Source organism: Lissotriton vulgaris, chromosome 1_1, assembly GCF_964263255.1.
Source record: "Lissotriton vulgaris chromosome 1_1, aLisVul1.2, whole genome shotgun sequence".
Classification (NCBI taxonomy): Eukaryota; Metazoa; Chordata; class Amphibia; order Caudata; family Salamandridae; genus Lissotriton; species Lissotriton vulgaris.
Genome location: NC_141685.1, coordinates 1,698,014,664 through 1,698,037,705, shown reverse-complemented (window position 1 = coordinate 1,698,037,705; position 23,042 = coordinate 1,698,014,664). Strand labels below are relative to the sequence as shown.

At 42.1% G+C, this 23,042-nt stretch overlaps 1 protein-coding gene across 2 annotated transcripts in view; it reads left to right on the top strand.

Annotated features, from left to right (window-relative positions):
• Positions 1 to 23,042, top strand: part of IL15RA (interleukin 15 receptor subunit alpha) — a 458,659-nt gene that overhangs the window by 347,263 nt on the left and 88,354 nt on the right. For both annotated transcript variants that reach the window (XM_086918943.1, XM_086918942.1), the window contains exon 4: positions 1,151 to 1,381. In XM_086918943.1, coding sequence (XP_086775069.1) covers positions 1,151 to 1,381 — 231 coding nt within the window. The remainder of the gene's footprint in view (positions 1 to 1,150; positions 1,382 to 23,042) is intronic.

The window sequence follows — 23,042 nt, the reverse complement described above, 5'->3', positions numbered from 1 at the left end:
GTCAAAGCACTGATTACCAATCCCAACAGTATATCTGCCCATCTCCCAATCAAAAGGGGAGAGTAGTCAGTCACACATAAAACAGCCAGGTTTTCAAGGCCTTCCTGAATGGCATGTAAAGCTTTGGTCCGGTAGGTGAAGGAGGAGGGTATTCCATAACTGTGGCTTGCAGATAGAAGGAGTCTACTTGGTGAATACAGCTGAAACATGGATATGATTCCTTCTGGACTTGCACTATAAAGTGATTTATGAACAATACACATAGCCTTGAAGGTGACCCGCTTCTGTACAGGGAGCCAATATAGATTGTGCAGTCCTTTAGAGAATGACAAGTATTTTGGAATACCTATTTGTAAGCCTGGCTGCTTTATTTTGCACCATTTGTAATTTAGCAAGAGCTGTCTTGTTGATGTCCAGGTAGAGTGTGTTGCAATAATTATTCTTATATGTAATTAATTCCATGTTTCCATACACGAGATGGGATCACTCCCACATTTGGTGAGTGTGTATGTAGACAAAGGAATTTTTTCACCATGGAAACATTTTCCCCACGGAGAAAGTAGAGAAGTGAACATTTGAACATGTAGGTCCATTCTTCATGGGGAATTAAAGATCACCCTGGGGAGGTTATATGACATTCCAAAAACTATGCCTGGAAACCTGTACCTGGCACCACAAATCTTGTAGACTTCTGGGAATGTTTGTGAATAGAACAAAACTGTTAATGTATGCTCAGATAGAGGTGTATCTCTCCTACCATACTTTTTTTGAGTGTTTTTGTGAACAGGGTGCCATTGACATTGAGCTGTTGCAGAACATGCAGATCTCATTTGTGACTAAGGAGCCTGCTTTTTTTTAGGGTAGTCACACAATGTTATATATATTGGGCTTTCTCTTCATAAATCAGTCCAATTGTTGTAACAGATTAGTAAATAAGTTGCAGGTCTTTTACTACAAGATTAAGGAGACTCAATATTCCGTTAATCTGTTTAGAAATTGTACATTAAGTAGAAATTATACAATGATATCAAGAAACCAATACATGGCATAGGTTATTTCAAACACGCGGAATCACAGGCATAATGGCATATGCGTGGATGTAGCATTAACATAGAGAAGCATGTGTCAACATACATACATTGTGCTTCAGATTTTGGAACACACAGAACTGCTGAAGCAGACATCATGTCTTCCGAGATTCCTACCACCAGGATTGTAACATCTTCAACACCCACTACTTCACCTGAGAGCACGTCTGACCTCAGGGTGCTTGAACGTTTTTCAGCCACAACATTAACACCAGAGAGCAGTTCAACTGGAACAACAACTCCAGAAGAAGCCACACTAACACATGACATATCAGCTGTTGAAGACTTTTCAGGTTAGTAACATGATCTTGAATGAAACATCTGATGAGAATCCCTGCTAACCGAGCACAGTGTTGCATGGTACCGAGCTACTAGACACAACATGCAAACTAACAAGCCAAAATGAATGCAGGAATGGGCAAATCATTTTTCGAAACTTGTCAAGTACACTAACGCTTCTGTAAAAGCAACTACAAGTCTCAAAAGCAAGTAGTCTTTATCCATCTGCCATCATTGTACACAGCTGTCATCCTACATTTTCTACCTTTAAATTGCATGCCAACTCCTATTAATCACAGTCTTCCAAAGTGATCAGAACACCACAATAAACAAATAATATTCACTTCCTATTTTCTGCTGCATTTAACAGTCATAAATGCCATTCATAGATGAGTTGTATTAATGACTATATCTACTGATTGGGAAAAATAGTTGTAATTGTTGTCGGATACAATCATAGACAATGTGAGTAATGCAAAATGACAGGATTGAATTTGTTAAAAAAATGAAATATGTGTAGAGGCTTTAAGTTTTTTTTTTTTTTTAAAGAGTCCACCACTGGCAACGCTGATGAATGCTGTGGTGTACAAATCCCAAGGCTAATACTTAAGGGCCGATCTCGCTCGGAAGGGCTCCAAGCGGCATCCGCCAGTAACGAGTCCAAGTCAACGCATGATTTCCGTGCGACTCAAACAGCTGTACAAGCGAACAAGTACGAAGCGATAATCGCCTCACTGCCCGACCGACTCGTACCTATCAGCGATGCCTCCCGAGTGACTAAAAGATGTCCTACGCGTACGGCCCGTTGTGAGTTGCCGGTGCGAGTCGGAGCCTCCAGCTCGAAAAAGCTTCAGGAAGCGTACTTCGGGGCTCTGCGTTGCTCCCCCCCCTCACCTGGGCCCCACGACTTGGACAGCGGGGGGACCCCTCACCCATGCGTGTACTTTGCAGGGGGAACTGACGCGAACACATGACAGGAGGCGCCCTTTTCCGAGACATACATTTTTAACAATAGAAGCCTAGATACGTGACGTACAACAGGCTCCCATTGACTTCAATTGGGCTCCGAGCGACCCGAGTCCATCAGTGCTGCAGCGCATCGTACTCTGTAATGTTTACATTTGTATTTGAATGCGATACAAACCTATATGTGACAAGATGTGATTAATACATTTAGATATACAGATTCTACAAAATGATATCCGTCCAAAATGTTACTGTTCTTCACATATATAAACATAAACTCACAAATTAAAATCACAAACATTGCAATTATAGCTTAGGGGCCAATGAAATAATTTGAAATAAGCATTGCATACAGCTTTGTACTCAGTGTAAACAAGAACCAGGTAGGCGTCCAGGCATCATAACATGCCTCCATAATCTAACATGCCTCCATAGTCTACTTAAAAGTAAGAGGTCATTAAAGATTCTGTTTCCTGTCTTTTGATAAGTCTTTGTTTATTTATCATATCATCTGCTTCCAAACCCTCTATACTAATCTGTTTCCTCCCTTTACGTCTTCCTTTAGGTTGGCCACAGGGGCCTAGCTTTACGCCAATACTTCCCAAGCAAGTCACATTTTCTTCAAGATGTTTAATATCTACAATTCTTTGTTGACAGCATCGTCTAATATATGGATGAGACACAAGGGGGGAATATTTACAAGGGAATTGTGGAGCATGGCCTTAAGCACAAAATGCTAACATCACGCTCTGCCATTCCGAAAACGCAGCGATGAGCCGTATTTACAGAGATATGGCACATCCCTGCATTTTCCCTGGCGCTGACGCTAAGTTAAGCTGCTTAGCACTAACACAGGCATCCTTTCACCATAGTGCAAGGGTGCCTGCACTGGGGAAATGATTGTTTATGTGCAGGAATGTGCCCTTCCTGCACATAAACAATCACAAATGGCGAGTTGAAACTTCTATGTGTGCTGCATTGTGCAGCACACATAGAAGTTACAAATTGTTTATGTGCAAGTTGTTTATGTGTAGGTAGGGACACCTTCCTGCACATCAACAATAATTTATGGCGTTTTGCTGTTTCTATGTGTGCTGCACAAAGCAGCACGCATCGAAACAGAAAAAAACGAGGAGAAATAAAGCATTTCTCCTCGTTTCGCCATGTTAAGATAAGGTTTTTCCTGGTCTTAATTTTGGCACAGCCTCCTATTTATGCCACCATTGTAAATAGGGGGCAGCGTCAAAATCAATGGGCGTTGCGGCGGAACGCCCACCGCAACACCCATTGCTCACCCCTTTCACGCTAAGTATAGCATGAAAGGGTGCCTTATTTACAAGGCGGCGGGAAGCCACATTAAGTGACTTGACGCTGCTTTCTAAATAAGGCGAAGCCCTTATTGCCAGAGGCACATCATTAAAAGAAAGGTTCCTGTGGCGATAGGGGCTTGTAAGTATGCCCCTATGTTCATTATACTGAACTCTGATCTGGCTTTTGTCTTTATCTGTCACCCTACAAACAAGTGGCAGTAGCTATCTAGATATATCTATCAGTGCTTACTATGAGTTTTATTTAAATTTTTGGGGGAAAATCAGTTTTTTTTGGTGAAAGAAATCAACATAAAACAATACAAAGAAAAACGTGTGCAGTTAAGAGCAGTATCTGAGATACTAAAAGATGCGCAGTCTAAATTGCAAATAAATGCAAAACAATACTGTGGGTCAGGAGCAGATTCAGATAAATCACTGTCACATTTTTCCATTAGAGCACTAGGGTGTCTCATTATCCATAAGAAAAGCGGAAGTGTTGCTAAAGGGGGTACAGAGCAAACCCTACTCTCTTTCCATGGGCCCCATAATATCTATTGTGTATTTGCCTGGGCAGCCCCTGCTTTCATTTCATAGACCACCCTCTCCGCTTGCATACACCAGTCCATGTCTGACTCCCAATCAACATGTCTAGGCCCGACTTCTCCCTCCCATGTTCTGGCGATGTTGCACTATGCCACCATGCAACTCAGCGAGACCCAAACTTGTTCTGTTCTTGACAGATCTGTAGCTTCCCAGATATTCAGTAGACAAAGCAGAGGGGACGCCTCAATGGGTTTATGACATAGCTGAGATATAGTGGACACTATTCTACCCCAATAGTGCTGGAGGACAGCACATTCCCATTTGATGTAAAGTGATGTAAAAAAGTACTGGTAGAGCCACAGCCCCGGGAGCAGGCCAGGGATCCAGGAAGCCCCATCTTAACAAGCGCTGTACTAGTGTAGTAGACTCTATGAAGTATTTTAAGCCGAATAAGTTTGAAATAGGAGCAGATAGCCACCTCCCAGTGTTGTGTAGCGTTTTAGGATCCTAGCGCAATTTTCCCGATTCATGCACTTATATAGGTATAATTCACCTTCCCGTATATACGCGTACAAATCATAACCATATTTTGACATAACCCATCCAGTCCAAATACAGGCATGGCTACTTCCACTAGTTACAAAAAGCCACAACGATTTCTTGGAAAATTCGGCCTCAGCAGTCAGAGACATCCCCTTTCTTGAATATTGATTTGTCCTAGAAATCATGGCGTTTTCAAAGAACTACCATTCCCTTGGGGTTCTTTGGTGACGTTATTATGTCTGACTTTACGTCAAACCAGGCACCTTCAAGGTATAAATATGCCTACACTTGCCTTAGCAAAAACACAGTGGTTTGGAGCAGTTCGACTATCTTCCTACCCGATGCAGCTTGCTAAAGCAAGTGCTGAAGGAAGCCGACCATCCAGCTCACGCACTGACAGAGAGGCTGCCTTTCTCTGGCTGAGAATCCAGCTACAGTGTTTCCAAGCTCTCCTCGCAGGGTGTTGGGAAATCGAGTCCTGAGACAGATACCAGACCTCCTTCATTCTAAACCAAGGTACTGAGCTGATTAGACCCTAAGAGAAATCTTGGATAGACTCTTGGCAAAGAAACTAAACCTATGCTACACCATACTCACTTACTTCCCTCGTACTAGACTTAGGTTAGGTACATTGGGGTAGGCGTATTTTAGAAGCACCAGTTGAGTACTTTTAGCTTTGTTATTTATGTATGTATTTTATGGCTTAGAAACCATACCATGCTTTTACAGTATTATTTTATAATACTCTTTTTGCTGTACGCATTATACTTTACAGCCAGTATTACGATTGTAGCAGTTCATTTCTTTTGCATGAGAAAGAAGACTGTTCAATAAATCCTTTTATTGAAAACGCCCGTCTCTCTATTTCTCTGCACCTCTGATGGAACGAAGCATGCACGAGTGACTGAGTAAAATATCAATCTATTGTTTCCATGACTCTGAAGATACGTTTTACCTTGAGGAAACAAAGTTGTCATGTTAATGCGGTTGTCAGAAAGTAATCCCTTCTTGTTTATTCAAGAAAGTTTCTAGTAACCTCTGAGCTAGCTGGCACTCACAATTAAGCCTAATATATTCAATAGAGACCTAGTCGACCTAAGTCCTACGTCAAATCTATAGGATATGTTATTCCAATGTGCAGAGCCTATTGGGAATATAGGAACTACACTACACCGGGACGAGGCTAGGGCCTCCATCCAATCCTCATCGGTCATGCCCCCCACATCGTCCGCCCATTTAATGCATATTCTATTGTGGTTGTTGGACATAACCTTGTTGGCTAAAGTTCACTTACATTTTTCTGCTTTTCCCCTAGACTGTTTTCCTGACAGAGAATGGTGAAGTTAGATGCTGTAGGTACTTGTCACTGCTAATCAGCGTGCAAGTACAGATGTTCCCTGTATAAATTGTAGTGGTGATTGGTTGTCTCTGGTTGGTATGTTTACCTTACTAGCAAGATCCTTAAGTGATGCGCACTGTGTGTGCCAGGGCTAGTTCCAAAGAAATGCGTAGAGAGGGAACATAGGCCTTCAGTGTAGGGACTGCGCGTAATATGCTAAATTAGCATGTTGTCCTGACAAGTGCTACCACTTGTCAGGCCTCACTTTCCCTTTTGCATACACATGGGGCAGCCCTGTAGGATGTCCTGGGTAACCCCTAGGCAGGGTGCAGTGTGGGTGCTAGGCCCTGACCTTGGAAAATACTCCATTTAATTTTCCCTGGTGAAAGGCCATCCTGCCCATAGGACAGAATAAGGGAGACTGGGTGTAGTTTCCCAAGAATTGGAAATGGAACAGTGAAGTTTGGTATGTCTGGACTCACAGTGTCAAAACGCATCTTTTTGGGTAGATGGTTTTGTCGCTGTGTGTCCAGAAAACGCTGTTTGAGAAAATGGCCGAGTTTGTGCTTTAGAACTTTTTTGTGTTTCTCAATGTGAATTGCCTGCCTGGATCTGGGAGAGGTGAGATAGGCTGAGGGAGGTCGTGCCCCAGGGGAGGGGTGGAGACGGCGCCAGGCTGCCCTGCATCTGCAGCGGGGAGAAGGAGAGGCTTCTCTCCCCGGGCCTGGGTCAGAGCCATAAAACAATGAGTGATTAAAGATCCAGGCCCCGAGTAACAAATAGAGGACGGTGACACAGTGGGGGGGAAGATACACAAGACTGATTTAGGGAGGGGTCGGGGACCCCTGAGCACAAGAAAACTTCAAAGACAATGAGGGGTATAAATGAAAGAACTGTAACCCCAAGCTGTGGACTGGTCGAGTCTCTGGCGGCTTTAACCTGTCCACGATCAGGAAGAAAACGCCTGCCTCAGGAAGAGTTGCTGAATAGTCCAAACTTGTGTGGAGTCCATTTGTGGTGATATTATTGGGATTGCCGTGGGCGTGGTTGCACATACTGAACACTCGTGCATGGAGGATAAGCCTGGCTGCTTGTGCCAAGCTACTAAGGGGATGAGCAGGGCTGTCTCAGACGGTGTCCTTTCTTGGCCTAATGTAGGAGCGGGGGGTACGGGTCGGGCACTTGACAACAACGGTGCACGCGGGAACGCCGGCTTTTAACAGAGGGTTTCCTATGAGTTATTGAGGATTTTACAATAGGTCAGTGATATGGCTTTTTCTGGGAGGTAGTCTTCCAAAAGCCTATCTTCTAAAGGTCAGAAAACAGGTGGGTCGGAGCCCTTGGGAATTACTTTATATAATGCACTTCTTGCCTGAAGATATCTAAAAGTTTCCCCCTCGTGCAACTGGTACTGTGTTTGTAGCTCACCAAATGGGACAACCGTGCCCTTTGCCCACAGGTCCTCAACTGTGGTGAGACCCATCAGGTCCCATTTATCAAATCCCGGCTGTTTTGAAAGCATACCCAAGTGGCAGGACTCCAGCAGTGGAGTGACCTGCGTAATCTTACCCTTCCAGCCTAAGGCAGTGGTTGCGCGTGCCAGATGGAAATCGTGGTAGAAGTCGGGGTAAATTTATGTGAGTATCTCGTCCCTCCATATAGCACCCTCAAGTGATTGCCAGCAACCATATTATATCGGTCCATTCTGTATGCTGGGTTTGTAATGGGACGATGTGTCCAATGATTAGGGACCAATAACTGTAAGGCCCAAAAGTATAATCTGATGGCCGGTAAGGCGATACCCCCATCATGCCAGCTTTTGTTGACTTTCTTAAGAGCGATTCGAGCGTGCCATTATTCCAAAGTAAAGTACGTACTTTGGAATAAACTGACTGAAAATATTGAGATGGGATTTAATATGGCGTATTCTGTAAGGTGTAAAGAAAACAGGGAAGTGCCTTCATTTTCTAAAGGGCGGCTCTACCTAACAACGTAAGAGGTAGTGTTTTCCAATGTTGTACATTGGACCTGAGATAATGTAAAGGAGGTAGGAGATTCCGTTGGAAGAAAATCTCTGCGTCTCTCATAATATATATGCCCAGGTATCGGAAACCACCTGTGACTATGGTGGCATCACAACCCGTGGGGAGAACTGGGGGGTTCCTGCTTAAAACATATACCAAAGATTTATCCCAGTTGATGACGTAACCAGAATATTTTTGGAAGAGGGCAAAAATATGTAGTACACTGTGGATCGGGAATCAAGGCCTGGCTAGGTGTAGGAGGATATCCTCGGCATTCTATCTGACCACTCAGGCGACAAATTAAGTGCCTGAATAAGGGGGTCACCCCTGATCCATAGGGCCAAGGGCTCTAAAGCCAAAGCAAACAACAGTGGTGACGGGGGCAGCCCTGCCTTGTACCCTTTACCAATTCAAAGATTGTAGACCTGCCCCCATTAACTGTAATCCAGGCCAGGGATTTTGAGTAAAGGAGTCGCACCCAGGATAATACTTTGGGTTTTATTGTCTCAATAAAGCTGTTGATGTAGACAAATATGTACTATCTGCATCCAATAGGAAATGAGAATCTGCCTCATTTTATTTTCTTAAAATTGTATACATCCACCACTAGACTCGGTGACTGAGGCCTGAAAGATTTAATCCCAATGCCTTCACAGAAATATTTTCTTGATGAACGGAAGGAATCCTCCATGTGTTCCAATAATAGAGTAGTTTGACTGCCTTGAAGCATCGTGCCATTAACACTTGGGGAATGCTGTAACCTCCTCAGAAATGCAGTGATAGGAAGGTTAAAAATTGATTCCTTGCAAAGCAAACCCATCTTTCCGAGGTTGGTTAATTGAGTACCATAAATTAGAAAATATCAACATCGGTTAGTTACAGCAATCCTAAAGTCAGAGGTGTTGCATAAAGCACTACATCAAAAAAGAAGTGCTTATTACTAATAGGTACTATTAGTCCTATTATCATTACCTGCCGGGTAACAACGGCTTGCTAATTGGTTACCTACATTTTATGGGCGATTGTCTTTGGCTTAGGGCCATAATACAGGGTTAGCAAACTAATTACTCATGATCAATATGTGACAAAGGTCAATGTGTGAGTCCAAAGTCTGAATGTTTTATGCTTGGAAGCAAACAGTCATAAATCTCTATATTCATGTTTTGTACACAAAAATCCATTAATTTGTCTCCCATTACTAGTGTTATACAAACTTGTACATACCAGATGAGGGTAACACATTGCTTTACAAGTTCAGGGCATGTTGAATTATGCTGGTGCTGAATATACAGTGGTTCACTGATAGAATATCAATGTCACAAACAAATTGTTCTAAATATCGACTGCAAAAATATTGTCTGCAAAAATATCGACTCCCATACCTTAACAGCTACGTACAAAAATATCGACTCTAAAATATTGACGTAAAAATATCGATGTAAAAAATATCGATTTAAAAATACATATAAAATAATATATATTAAATATATTAAATGCTAATATTATTTTTAACAAAAAAATAAATGTAATATACATTTTAACTAAATACAACAAAGAAACTTAATTTAAAGAATATAAACACAAAATCGTAATAATGTATACATATACACATATTTACTTAAAAATTATTTATTAACTATTATCTTTATTTAATTTTTGAACTTTCAAATTATATAAAAATAAAATATATATATATATAAATATATCAATATTTTAAAATGAAAAAATATTCTATAATAATTAAAACATAAAACTATAAAAAAAATGTAAACTGACATTTCCCAATACAATAAGTGCAACATGAGGGAAAGTGTTAGATAGCGGAATAATTAAATGTACTATTCCAACTCTAGTCAGTGCAACAGTGGGGAAAGTGTTGGATAGCGGAGGAGAAAACGTTACTATTCCCACTCCAAAGAGTGCAACCGTAGGGAAACTGTTGGATACCTAGCGGAGGGGTAAAAATTACTATTCCCACTCCAAAGATGCAACAGTAGGGAAAGTGTTGGATAGCGGAGGGGTATCCACTCCAGTGAGTGCAAAAGTAGTGTAATTGTTGGATAGCAGAGAAATTAAATTTACTATTCCAACTCTAGTAAGTGCAACAGTAGGGAAAATGTTGGATAGCGGAGCGGTAAATATTACTAGTCCCACTAAGTAAGTGCAACAGTAGGGAACATGTTAGATAGCGGAGGAGCAAAAATGACTATTCCCCAATCCAAAGAGTACAACAGTAAAGAAAGTGTAGGATAGCGGAGGGATAAAAATTACTATTCCCACTCCAGTGAGTGCAAAAGTAGAGTAAGTATTGGACAGCGGAGCAGCAGAAATTACTAATCCCACTCCAGTTAGTGCAATAGTAGGGAAAGTGTTGGATAGCGGAGGGGTAAAAATTACTAAAACACTTAAACAGTTTAAAAAAATATATATTACAAAATTTAAAAAAATCATAATAATAAAAAAGCTATATAGCAAATGTTAACAAACAAAACAAATATTTAAAACATAAATGTAAACACCACACTAAGAACAAAACACTCCAACATTTTTAATTACATTTATTTACATAATTAACATAATTATTAATCAATTTAAAAACATCCTAATATTAAAAAAATTAAATAAACATTATTGTGTACACAAGCTTTAACACTCTAATATCCACACAACAAACCAAATTTAAACTATAAAATAATAAAACACAATTTTAGATTATGTTTTAAAGAAAAACAATTACTATTAAGCACTAATAATTAAATAAAATTGTATTTAATACCCATCCTTTAAAAGTAATAGCCAAGTACAAAAAATAAACACTTACCCATAATGAATATCAAATAATTAACATTAATTAACAACTATATATTGAATAATTAAACACAATTTACTTCCCACCCTTTCACCCTTTACCCATATAAGCACCACGATACACACATAAAATTAATTACACAATTACCATAATTAATAACCTATTAATTAATTCAAATTAATTAACAACTAATTATTAATTCATCAATGAAAAATAATTTACATCCCACCTTTTACACCCTTTACACCTATGAAAATTACCACACACAAATATAATTAATTACACAATTACCAAATTAATTAATTTAAATGAACCAATTTTTAATCCATAAATTAAAAATAATTTCTTCCCACCATTTACACCTATAAACACCACAACAAACACCTAAAATTAATTACATAATTACCATAATTAATTACCAATTAATTGATTAAAATGAATTAACAACCAAGTATTAATTAATAATAAATTAATTTATACATCTAAAACTATAACATCTCAATTAATCAAATATTAATGAATACAAATTAACCAATAAATTAAATATAATTAACACCTTGGCTGCTAGAGGTTTTCCCCCCCAGTGCTGCACTCGCAGATTTACCATTGTTCATGACGAGCTCAGCTCGTCATCAGCACAGCTCAACCGTGCCTCATGACGAGCTGAGCTGAGCATTGAAGGGGTTAAATTACTTCCCACCCTATTCCCCCATAAACCCACAACCCGCTACAGAACTAAACAATGCAAAAATACATTTTTTTTAAATAAATACATTTAATATAATTAAATTACTTCCCACCCTATTCCCCTATAAACTCCCAACCCTCTACAGTACTTGCAAAATTCAAATACAAACAAATTTATTACAACTAAAAATGTAACACATATCTTAAAAATACAAGCAAATCTTATACAAAAAACATACATCACATACATACAAAAGATATACTAAAATACATAATAATAAAAAACGATATTTTTAACTACTATTTTTTTGAAAACGATATTAAACACTTCCATTATTTTTAAAAACAATATTTCTTACCTTAATTCAATATTCCTGACCATGATATTCTTGCTGTCGATATTCCTGACCCACGATATTAATGACTTGATATTTGTGCATCTCGCTATTTTGTACTGAATATTCTTACACCATACACAGTTATTGGGATAGGTAGCAAAAGCGACTGGAAAATTACCTTCATTCTACAGAGCCTGCACATGAGCAATCTTGCTCTTCTGCATATGAGATGCTGATGCAAAGAAGAGAGGGAGTAAGTTGGGGTTTGTTGAGGTGACACAGTAGGTCAACTGAAGTATTCACTAATCTAGAAGAAAATTAATTTTTCCAGCTTGTACTATGATGATTTTGTACTTGCATTTAAAAGAGATTCATTTACATTTTCATGAGCACATTGTAACTAGGCAAGCACAGGCAAACATCAAGGTTAGAATATAAACTAGAACAGATCACTGTCTGAATATTTGCAATTTATAGAAATTATTTGAAACTGATATTCAAACTGAGGAATGACATGTTTCTAATTCTTTGCTTAATGTGGATGGAAAAAATGGTGACTAATATTTTAGAGATTGTAATTCTTAAAATAGTTCATACTGTTACTTTAATTATTTCTAAACTGAGTCCGCCCGCCATACTCATGGTAAAAGGGACCGTCCGCCATAGTGACAGGGGTTCCCTGGGGCATTGTGGCGGGCGGTGCTGAGCCAGGAAGGCATGTTGTGCACTTCCATGCACAACGTTCCAGGCACCGCGCGGTGCCTGCCATGTTGTGCATAGAACTGCTGGGGGGTACCATAGGTACCCCCATGTGCCCCCCCAACATCTTGGGGGCCCGCAACAGGCCCCAAACATAAACACCACATGCCTTGGCCGCCACGGAAAGGCTCCCTTCCGCCTGCATCCTGATATGCATGGCGGTGTTTAGCAGACACCCCCACCATATGAAACCCTTTTCCGCCCAGTCAACTCAATGACCGGGCGGAAAAGCGGCGGGCGGTCTTCCCGTCCGCCGCGGTCTCCCCCCCCCCCCCCATACTAATGCGGCGGGAGAAATGGGTGGCGGGCGGGCGAGGATGTAGGGCAGATTGCCACCGCCATGAGGGCGGTGACGATCCGCCCTACATCCTAATCGGCCCCCTGAAGTTCTCTGCCACCAAATCAACTTAAAATAACAGAAAAAGTATGCAAGAATGCTTTTAAAGCCTTTCTAATGGCAAAGAGACTTTCACTCACTCTAAGATGAAAAGGCAGTCATTTCCATAACTTCACAACACATTTTGAACAGCTTCACCTTGGCAGGGTTTCTCTTGAACTGCCCAGGCTGATTTGTAGGGTTGCAAGAGATCATCAATCTCTGTTGTTTCTAATCTAAACAATGCTATGAAATTCTCTCTATGAAAGTAGGTGGAATGAAACCCCCCTCCTGCAGTGGCGGCTGCGGCGGAATGGGAGTGACAGGGCATGGGATGAAAAATAAAAATAAAGATCATTTACCTGTTCACATCCCATGCTTCTCGTCGTCCTCTGCTCTTCCTTGCTCCTTGAAGCAGGAAGCACCTCGGCTCCCCTAAGCCAATCACAACACTGCTGTCACCATGACAGCAGCATTGGTATTGGTCTGAGCGCTGTGGTTAGGCACTCAGACGGGGACTGCAAGCCTGTGCATGATCTCCACCCAGGCTGTGCATTACAACCTGGTGGAGAATATGCTAAGTGCACATGACTGTTTCCCCGGCCCAAGATGACAGGCCAAACTGTCATGCGCACTTAAGGTTCATATACCACTCCTCCGCCTGCACTGTGACAGAAATCCAGCTCCACCCCTCCCAACCTGGCTTCATAGGGAAAAAGAAAATTATAATAACATCCTGTTATTATCATTTTATTTTTCCTTTGTTGCATTTCTCAGAAGTAGTGGGCAAACGCTCCTCCGGGGGAACAGTCAGAACACCACGGTCTGAACCACGAGTTTCCGATTCCGCAAGCCCTACTACCCGTGCCTTAAACATGCATAAGCCTTAACCACGCATGTGTGTGGTTAAGGCAATGCGCGGTAGGGCTTGCAGATGACGGAAGTAGGAAGAGATTGTAGTGAGGTAAGTGGGGCTAGGGGGTGAGTCGGGGTACTTTGCTGGGCTGGTGGGGTCGGGGTTGTTTTGTGGGCTGGGTGGGTTGGGGTTGGTTTGAGTGGGGCTGGGGTGGGTCAGGGTTATTTAATATGGGGCTGTGGCTTGGGACTGGGTAATTTTGTGTGCTGGGTGGTGGGTCGGGAATGTTTTGTTGGTTGGAGGGTGGGTCGGGAATGTTTTGTGGAGTTGGGGGTGGGTCGGGAATGTTTTGTGGAGTTGGGGGTGAGTCTGGGGTAGTGTAGCTACAGACGGATAGAAGCAGGAAGAGATTTGCAGTGAGATGAGTGGTGCTGGTGGGCGGGGCTTTCTACTTTTCTGGGCTGGGGGATTGGTTGGGGTAGTTTTGTGGCCTGGAGAGGGGTCAGCTCCGAAAGTAGAGATGTCAAGATTGAATGACCCGCTAAACACTGGTGAAAAGAAACACTTCACTTTCACTATGAAGTTAATTTAGTAACTGCGTCTGGAGATTTGCTGAAATTAAACAACCTGGAAATATGAGTTAACACACAGAAGAGCCCGCAGGCTCTGAAGGCTTGGCGCTCAACTTCCGGAACACTTACTCGACCCCAACAAAAGTCCAGCAGCGTGGCAGAGGCTGCTGACTAGGCAGCCGTTTAGGGGGTCAGATTATATCATTTTTTTTAAAACTCAAATGTAGTAGCTTTTTCAAGTAAGGGAAATATACTGGGTTTTAATCTTAATATACTATATACTTTTATTTGTCTTTTTTTATTATTCATGACTTCCACTGTGAGGCAATGACACGTGAGACAGGTTCGACTAATGACTGACCTCATTTTATACTGCAGCCATGACGTGTACGCACTGTGCCCTGATCCCCTGTAGTCTAAGCAAAGAGGAAAGCAAAGGCTGCCAGGGAGATAGGCACCACTGCAACGTTCTGTGATTCTGATTCATAAAGTGTTACTTCTGTTTACTGCTTTCTTCAAAGAAGTATGTATTTACTAGTCGTCTGTTAAATACAAGTGATCTTCAAACCTGTAAGAAAATTGTTCGGTGAGACGAAGTTCGTAAACTGGTACATTGGTCGTTATTATTACAAGTGGGATTTGCTCCCATTTGAGGAATGATTTTTAGGGGCACCATTTCAGCTCCAGGTCGTTGGGGATAAGAATGGGACTGGCTGCACCGGGAACGCTGGTGGCATCAGGGAGTCTCGGAGTGGGTGGTGGTGCTGGGGATGGTTGTAGGGGCATTACCAGCACCGGTCCGGATCCACCACTGGACCCATTTGGGGCATCGGCAATGGGGCCGGAGCTGCCGGCGCAGAACCCGATGAAAAAAGCAGCTGACAAATACCTCTGACAAAGACTTCCACAAAATAGTCCTGTTGATTAGCAAAGATGCACCCCTATGGTCTCCTTTTATGTTCTCATCGTTCATTGTACGATCAATAAAATGAATTGATAATAGGTTAAACTGAATTGTATGCTAAACTCAACATTTCTGCCACCTCTTCCCTGGCCCATGCCCTTTCTCACATAGATAAATAAATACTAGTATCTGTAAAGCGCGAATATTACCCCTAAGTGTGTCAAGGCGCTGGGGGGCCATTGGGGAGATTAAGCGAGCTATTACACAGAGTCACATGGTGCTAGGCTAACCTGGTGCCGGGGATCGAACTGTGAGCCCCGGTGTTCCGGAGTCAGCCGCTTTGGCCGACTTTTCCTGGAGCACAAGATAACTAATCATGTGGTTTCTCTTCTTCCATCTTCTGGACTTCGCAGTGGGCCAGATGGTTGCATCAATCTCCTTTGATAATAATTTAAGAAGAAACTGGGTAAATGACCAAAACCACACAATAAAAGATACAAAATGTAAGATTTTGAACTTTCCTCCTTTGTGTTTAGTGCTTGGAGAATTCAAGAAACACTCACCATCACGTATCGCTTTTTAATATGGATCTTGGTAAAAGGGTATAAACATGAGCGGTGTCACCTAGAGACTGGGGTTTGCTCCTGGAGTGTGATACACAACTCATGGGTTGCTACATTTAATTTTCTAGAAAGTGTAATTCCTCACCGGCACTGTGCAAGGTAAACATCAATCTAAATGAAGTACTCATATAGTGATGAGAAATAAATATATAATTAATCTACTTAAATAAAAAGGACAAAGCAGTTTTCCTGAAAGAAAAAAGCATCCAAATGCATAGATATCAGTAACAGCAACAAGTCGACAACCTATTGAACCGGGTGGAAGATGCGGAAGGACGCACGAGACGGAACATCATCCGCGTCATTGGCCTGCCGGAGCGAAGTGAAGGGTGCGAACCGGCGTCATACATGGAGCAGTGGTTCCGGGACCACAGTACACTAGAGGGGCTGTCCACCCAACTCTGCGTGGAACGTGCACACAGAATACCCACTGGCCAACCTTAACCGGGCGCCCCCCCCCCCCGACGGTAGTTAAAATATAGAGACAGGGATACATTGCTACAAAAGGCGAGAGAACTTGGCCAGCTCAATTTTGAAAACAAGCGTATATCACTGTACCCGGACTACACGCTTTTGGTGCAGCAACAGCGCTCCTCCTACATGGCCGTAAAGAAAGAAATTGAGAGCCCTGAACCGCAAATATGCTCTCCTCTTTCCTGCTCGTCTAAAAATCATCTATGTTCATGAAACTTATTTCTTTGAAAGCCCGGAGGACGTCGAGGAGTGGCTGGGGGTGACAGACCCTTCGGAAGCTGGTGAAAACGCCTCTCAGAGTACCCAGGGCGGCTCCGGACATGCGGAAAAAGGTGTTTTGAAAACCTGTAAGCGGTCCGTAAACATGCACTTTGTACTAATAGCTGGCATAAAAAAGGCACAGTTACTTCCAGCCTTACTTCTCGTAAGCAACAACTATAAGTACAAAGTCTGTGTTTACGCACCGCTTGCAGGTTTTCAAACCACATAAATAAAAGGCATTGTCATTTACAATGCCAATAGCTCAAACTCTCGCAAAGGCGAGACCTATTGCATTGCAAGTGCTTGTTTTTGTGGTGCATAGAAGGCCAACATCAGCTAATTGTTTTTCTGTCTGATGTTAGCGAAGACCTTCTGATTTTACTTAAGTTTGTATATATATTATGCTTACTTATAAGGGTTTCAACCAGTCCTCTTCATCTATTGGTCTGTTGTGTCATTAGTTATTCTTTTCTTTCCACCACAGCAAAAGGCAGTGGGTCATCCATCTTCAGCCACTGCCTCACTTCACTGTGGTTGACAGCAAATTCATCTTTCACAGAGAGTGCATCCACACAAAGTGGTCCTCTGTACTGTCAGCGACAGCTAAAGCCAATTGTTCTTCTTCAGGATTAAAACTATTTTTACTTTTTGTATCAGCAGAGACACAGCAGCTCCTCAGAATTACAGTTTCGCAGAAACCATAAAAAAGCAACACAAGTACTGACAAAGTCAAAAGACTAACAGCTGATGCTAGACCTTTTGGCTTTGCCAATGCTTCTTTCTCAGTGGGAGCCAGATTTCTCTCGGACACATGGAGGAAATCTCTGAGAACATCACAGATCACAAGGTTGAATTATATCATGCTACAGAGAACTATAGAAGTTAGCCATATAAAAAGCGAGTGACTTTCCCTCTCCAGTCTGTTTTTTTACAACTCCTATTGAAACACTAGCATTCTAGGAAATTTGCATCTGTGTGCAATAATGGTGTCTAGTAAGTTGGAAAAAGTAATAGTATATTGGGACTTATGCGATTTTGCACATTTGTGATTCATATAACTTGGCCTTTCTGTGTTTTTCCTTCGGACATCCGACCAATTATCCCTTTTTGCCTACACATTAAGGTTTGATTTTATTACTAGTTCTTGCCTAGATCTTTTGAGTGGTTTCTCAAACAACATTCTTAAACTATTTAGTTGATTTTGTTATCATATCATGTTCTACCTTCATTTTCTCCTTTGATGGTAATCTGGCGAGCTATTTGTTGGTATACCTCCATTGCAATAAAGGAGTACTCGCAACATACATAAACAGGTGCTATCCAAAATGTGATTGCGGTACAGGCAAATTGGGAAAATATTAGACTTATTTAACTAATGCAACTGCGTTTTTATGTGCTGAGTAAAAGTCCACAAATATGCATCTCTCAATTCAAAATGCTCATTTATGCACAATGTACACTGTGCCTATGCAACACACTAATTCATACAACAATGTATTTACATATACACACGAGGAAGCCTGTTCAGATTTGGTAAAGAGAGAGAAGCAGGGAAGGTAGGAGTAACTTATGGCACACCTTTGTGCCTTGCATGTGCTCCTGCAGTTATGGAGTTAGTGGTACAGCTTTAATTTTTTTGTTCATTTGACAGTGCTAGAAATTCTTAAAAACATGAATTTTAGAGGATGCATCTTTTAAGACCTGTACTCTGAAGTGCAGTTCTGTCAACAGACCTCTGTCCCTGCACTCGTGCAGGTGTCGTGAGCTGAAGTATTATTAAACATTTTCCACATACACAGTGATGCTTGCTGTATTGAGCTTCACATGTTGATCTATTTACTTACCTTCAGTAATCTATCTGTGGATTCCTCACCTTTTGAAAAACCCCATGATCCAGCATTATACGAAACTTTTCCCGATAGCTCTACTGAGTCGAGAGGGGTGTCGGTAACCACATGGCTCTGCACTCAGCACTGCGTTACGTCACTAGGAACCCCCGCCGGTGTGCTGACGTCAGTTTCCACCTATTTCTTTTTACATGCCTTCAAGGTGAGGGGATTGTACCAACATCACAATTGTAATTACAGTTTAAAAAAAATCTAAATGGAAGGTATAAAATAAAAACGTATTTACATATTAAATACACAAAAACAGGCTTCTTTTTGGTATGTGCAGGCAGGCAACGGGAAGGCTAAAGGGTCGGTGAGGAATCTGAAATTAGATAATGTATCTACCAGAAAAAGCGTTATCACAGTACACAACACTACATGTAACTGTTGTTTTATGTTAAACTGCTTGCTTTGCTTCCCATGTGAACGGGCTGTTTTTCACATCCCTGGACTTACATTGCGACCTTAGTCTGTACACTGTGTGCAGAAGTCTTCAAGGTCATAATAACAAATTGTGCTGTGATTCAGGTTGATCGGCCCACGCTCTAGACATAACACACACACAGCTGCAACTAACTGAAACTTAAGTGCTTTTAATATTGCAGTGCATGCATGATTTGGGCACTTGGAGAAAAAAACCTTTCCAGTGACAGAGAGCTTTGCTGATCCTGAGATGTGATTCACCTCTGCTGATCTTGGAGGTATGGGGTTCCCCGTTTAAACCTAGAGACCTTCTATTATTATAAAACCTAGTTATTATCCAGGGGAGGGTGGTGCACAAGGCGCCATATGACCTGTTTCTACTATCATTGTAACATGATTTCTCCCTTTGTGTTTTATGAAATTGTAACAATGCTGATTGTTTTATTTCTAATCATATGCCTGCTTATGTTAGTCAAAGTACTGCATCTTATTTTAAACTTTCCTGTGTCTCTTACTCACGTTGTGGACTCGTTTGAGAATAAAAACGAAAGAGTGTTCTTGATTCCCACCATTCCTGAGAGTACCCTAAGTCGCTTGTTCTGGGTTGTCTAATCATTGGTAGCTTCGCGGAAGTACAGAGAGCTAATAAGACACTGATGCTAGTCGGATAGGGGTTCAGGGTACTGAGGTGAGTTTCTTGTTACACCACAATTCACGGAGGTCACGGTTTCCTGTGCATAGTTCTGTACATGAGCAGAATCCCTGCAACATGGCGCACCTAACGTTTGGTCTTATATTGGAGACACTTGAGTAGTGCTTATATTAGTCAACTACACCCTCACTCCTGTTTCCGGTTCACAGTGGTGACGGATTAATTTAATTATATGGATAAAATATGGGTTAATTCAAGCTTGAGATTATAAAAAGGTTCACGTTTTGAATTACTACCCTTTTTGTGCTACAATTTATATAACTTGTTTTTCTGACGCTGTTTGGGGTTCGTGACGATGGTATGGTGGTAATTTTTGTGGTGAGTGCCGATGCAGCGTTCCCATTTGAGCTATTCTACTCTTGGGTTGCGTTTCCTGCAATAAATGAGGATGATGAAACATTCCATTCTTACACTCCCACGGCCATACCGGCGAATTATACACCATATAGGACACTGGAGATTCCACTTTCGGCATGGCAGCATCGTGTTTGGTTTATTGGCGCCCTACCCCACAGTGTGTCTCCGGCTCGGATGGGACCTTTGTCTATCCCTGGGGCCACTTGGACAGTCTTGGCCAGGTTCACAATGCATCCACGTTATCTAACTGTCCCTGTGGATGAGTTGCGACAACTCTATACCTCCGTTATTGGGGTACATAGGGCTTTAGTGCAATACGTCTCATGCAACTTCCAGGTTGGTGCACCTGGGGCTGCGGCCCAACCAGTTGGACCGTCCGGGATGTCAATTAGTTCCATCATGGTTAATTCGGTAATGGGCAAGCGCTCCTAGAATAAGGACGATATGCCTTATTGGCTTGCTGAGAAATTTGACCAACTAGAAGCAGCATTTCCTATTACTAATCCTGTGGGAAAACATTTTGTTTGCAGAAAGACTTAGTACCTGAGGTCCTGCCCTCCGTGATTAAGCGTGTTCAGGATGGCGGCTGTCGAGTTGGGTATGAGGCTTGTCAGAGTCTTTGACATAGTTGCTGATCTCATCCTTGCTAACGTCAAGGGAGATGCTGTTAACTTTCGGTGTCTAATGCTTTGCGCCTCGTCGCTGAAGCCAAAAAGCTCGGCAGTTATTGCGGAGGCTTATAAGACCATTGGCCGCAATAGTTTGGGTTTTAAGCCTTTCGCTGAAACAGCAGCTCAACCGCAAACTCAGACGGCAAAGTCTACTAAGACGACCTTCCAGCGTTTTCTAAACAAAATTGGAGAAATAAGAAACAGGGGAAGCAGCAACAAAAACATGGGTTACGTCCTGCATCACCAATACCAGTGTCTACTGAGCGCACATATCATTTACGCGACAGCACGAGAATTAGGTCTTCTGATAGATTTCAGGTTCCTGATCAACGTTCTCCTCCTTCTCCACAGGAAACATCGGTCTTACAAGCCGGTGGAGAAGAACGCGGCAGAGGTCGGGGTGCGCCGCAAGGACGTGAGCAGCCCCGCCCGGCTGATGGTAAAGTCAAGCAGGACGACTTTCCACGTCAATGCCCTCAGTTTCAGAAAAAGAAAGTTGCTGCGTTAACTGCAAGGTATGCCATGGATAGTGAGAACACAGCTTCGGAACCTGACATGGGCTCTAACGTTGCTAGAGAGCGCAGCGGAGGTTACAATAGTGTGGCAAGCACTGCGTCTGTATCTGAAGGGGACAGCAACTGACACGTTCATCACAGTAGAGACTGCTGACACTAGAGTGGCTCCCCCTGTCAGGCTATATGAAATAGTCCTTTTGATTAAAGGTGATATACAACGTAAAATAAAAGGGATTTTTGGGGAAAATCTGACCTTTACATATGACATTTTGTTAACAAGGGCAAACTGGCCCCCACATTTAGTTTTGGCCGCTCTGAGAGGGGAGGAGGTAATCCTCCCTAGTTTCGCACACACTGTGCCCAAGGAGCAGGCGCAGAACTTTGCAGAAGAGTGGGCTCTGGAGCTTGCGCCGGCTTTGTACCGTACTCAGGTTGGATGGGATACGCTTTCGCCTAGGCATGAGATTCCTTTGCAGTCAATGACACCGCTACAACCCCAATATCCCATGCGGCGGAAGGCGAAAGCTCCCGTTGCAGAAATCCTTGACCAATTGAAATATCAAGGTGTAATTGAAACATGTGTATTTCCCATGAATAATCCTCTTTTCACTGTGACCAAGTCTGATGGGTCGTACCGCCTAGTTTTGGATTATCGACATTTGAACCCTCATTGTCAGACATGCGCTGTACAGAATACCCGCAGTTCTGCCCTTGTTGATAGTCTCGTGGGAAAAAGGTTTAAAACCGCACTTGACATTTCAAATCGCTTTTATAGTCATAATCTGACCTTGATTAGTAGTCAATGGACAGGTTTTACATCCGGCGGCAAACAAAAACAATTCAAAAGATTGGCCTTGGGCTATAAAAACAGCCCAGGCGTCTTTGCCACTCGTGTAGTCTCTCTGTTAGAGAGACTCGAACCTGATGCGTACTCGTATCTTGATGATATTTATCTCACAGACGACGAATTATGGCTGCATCTGTGTCGCGTTGACCGCATCATTGTCATGTTTGCGGACTTCGGTTACAAATTTAACTTTGCAAAATCACACATTGCAGAGTACATAGTGTTGTTTCTGGGCTATGAGCTCAACAACAAAGGTTGAGGTTTAGCACCTCACTTCCTGGAGAAATGTGCATGTTTGCGTGCTCCAACAACTCTGAAAAAACTACAATCTTTGCTGGCTTTTTTGAATTTCGGGCGTGCTTACATTCCCGATTATGCCCAGTGTATCAAGGCGCTATATGCCTTGATACAACCTACTTTTACCAAATCTTGCTGGCTTCCAGAGCAGTCAGCTATACTGCAATCTTTGCAGTCTGATCTTCTTGAATCTGAGTACTTACTGACACGTAACAAACACACATACCTGGTAATAAGAATTGTGCCAGGTGCAGTGGGTATCACGTACTTGACGTTTAATGAAGGAGACATAGTCCCTATTGCTTACAAGTCACACTTGTACACTTCGGCTGAAATGCGATTTTCCACGGTCGAGAAAGTTTTGACGGCAGTTCAGATGGCAATTCTTAAAGAGAGGGCGCTGTCGCAAGGAAAACACATATTGGTTGTTACACCGTATCCTGCCCTTGAGGCAGTAAGAAAAGCCAGTGTACTAAATTCTAAAGCTGTGCATTCACGATGGATACAATTGGCCACTTCACTGACATCTCCAGATGTCACGTTTATCTTTGACCCCCTCATTGCAGACTCAGGAGTTCTT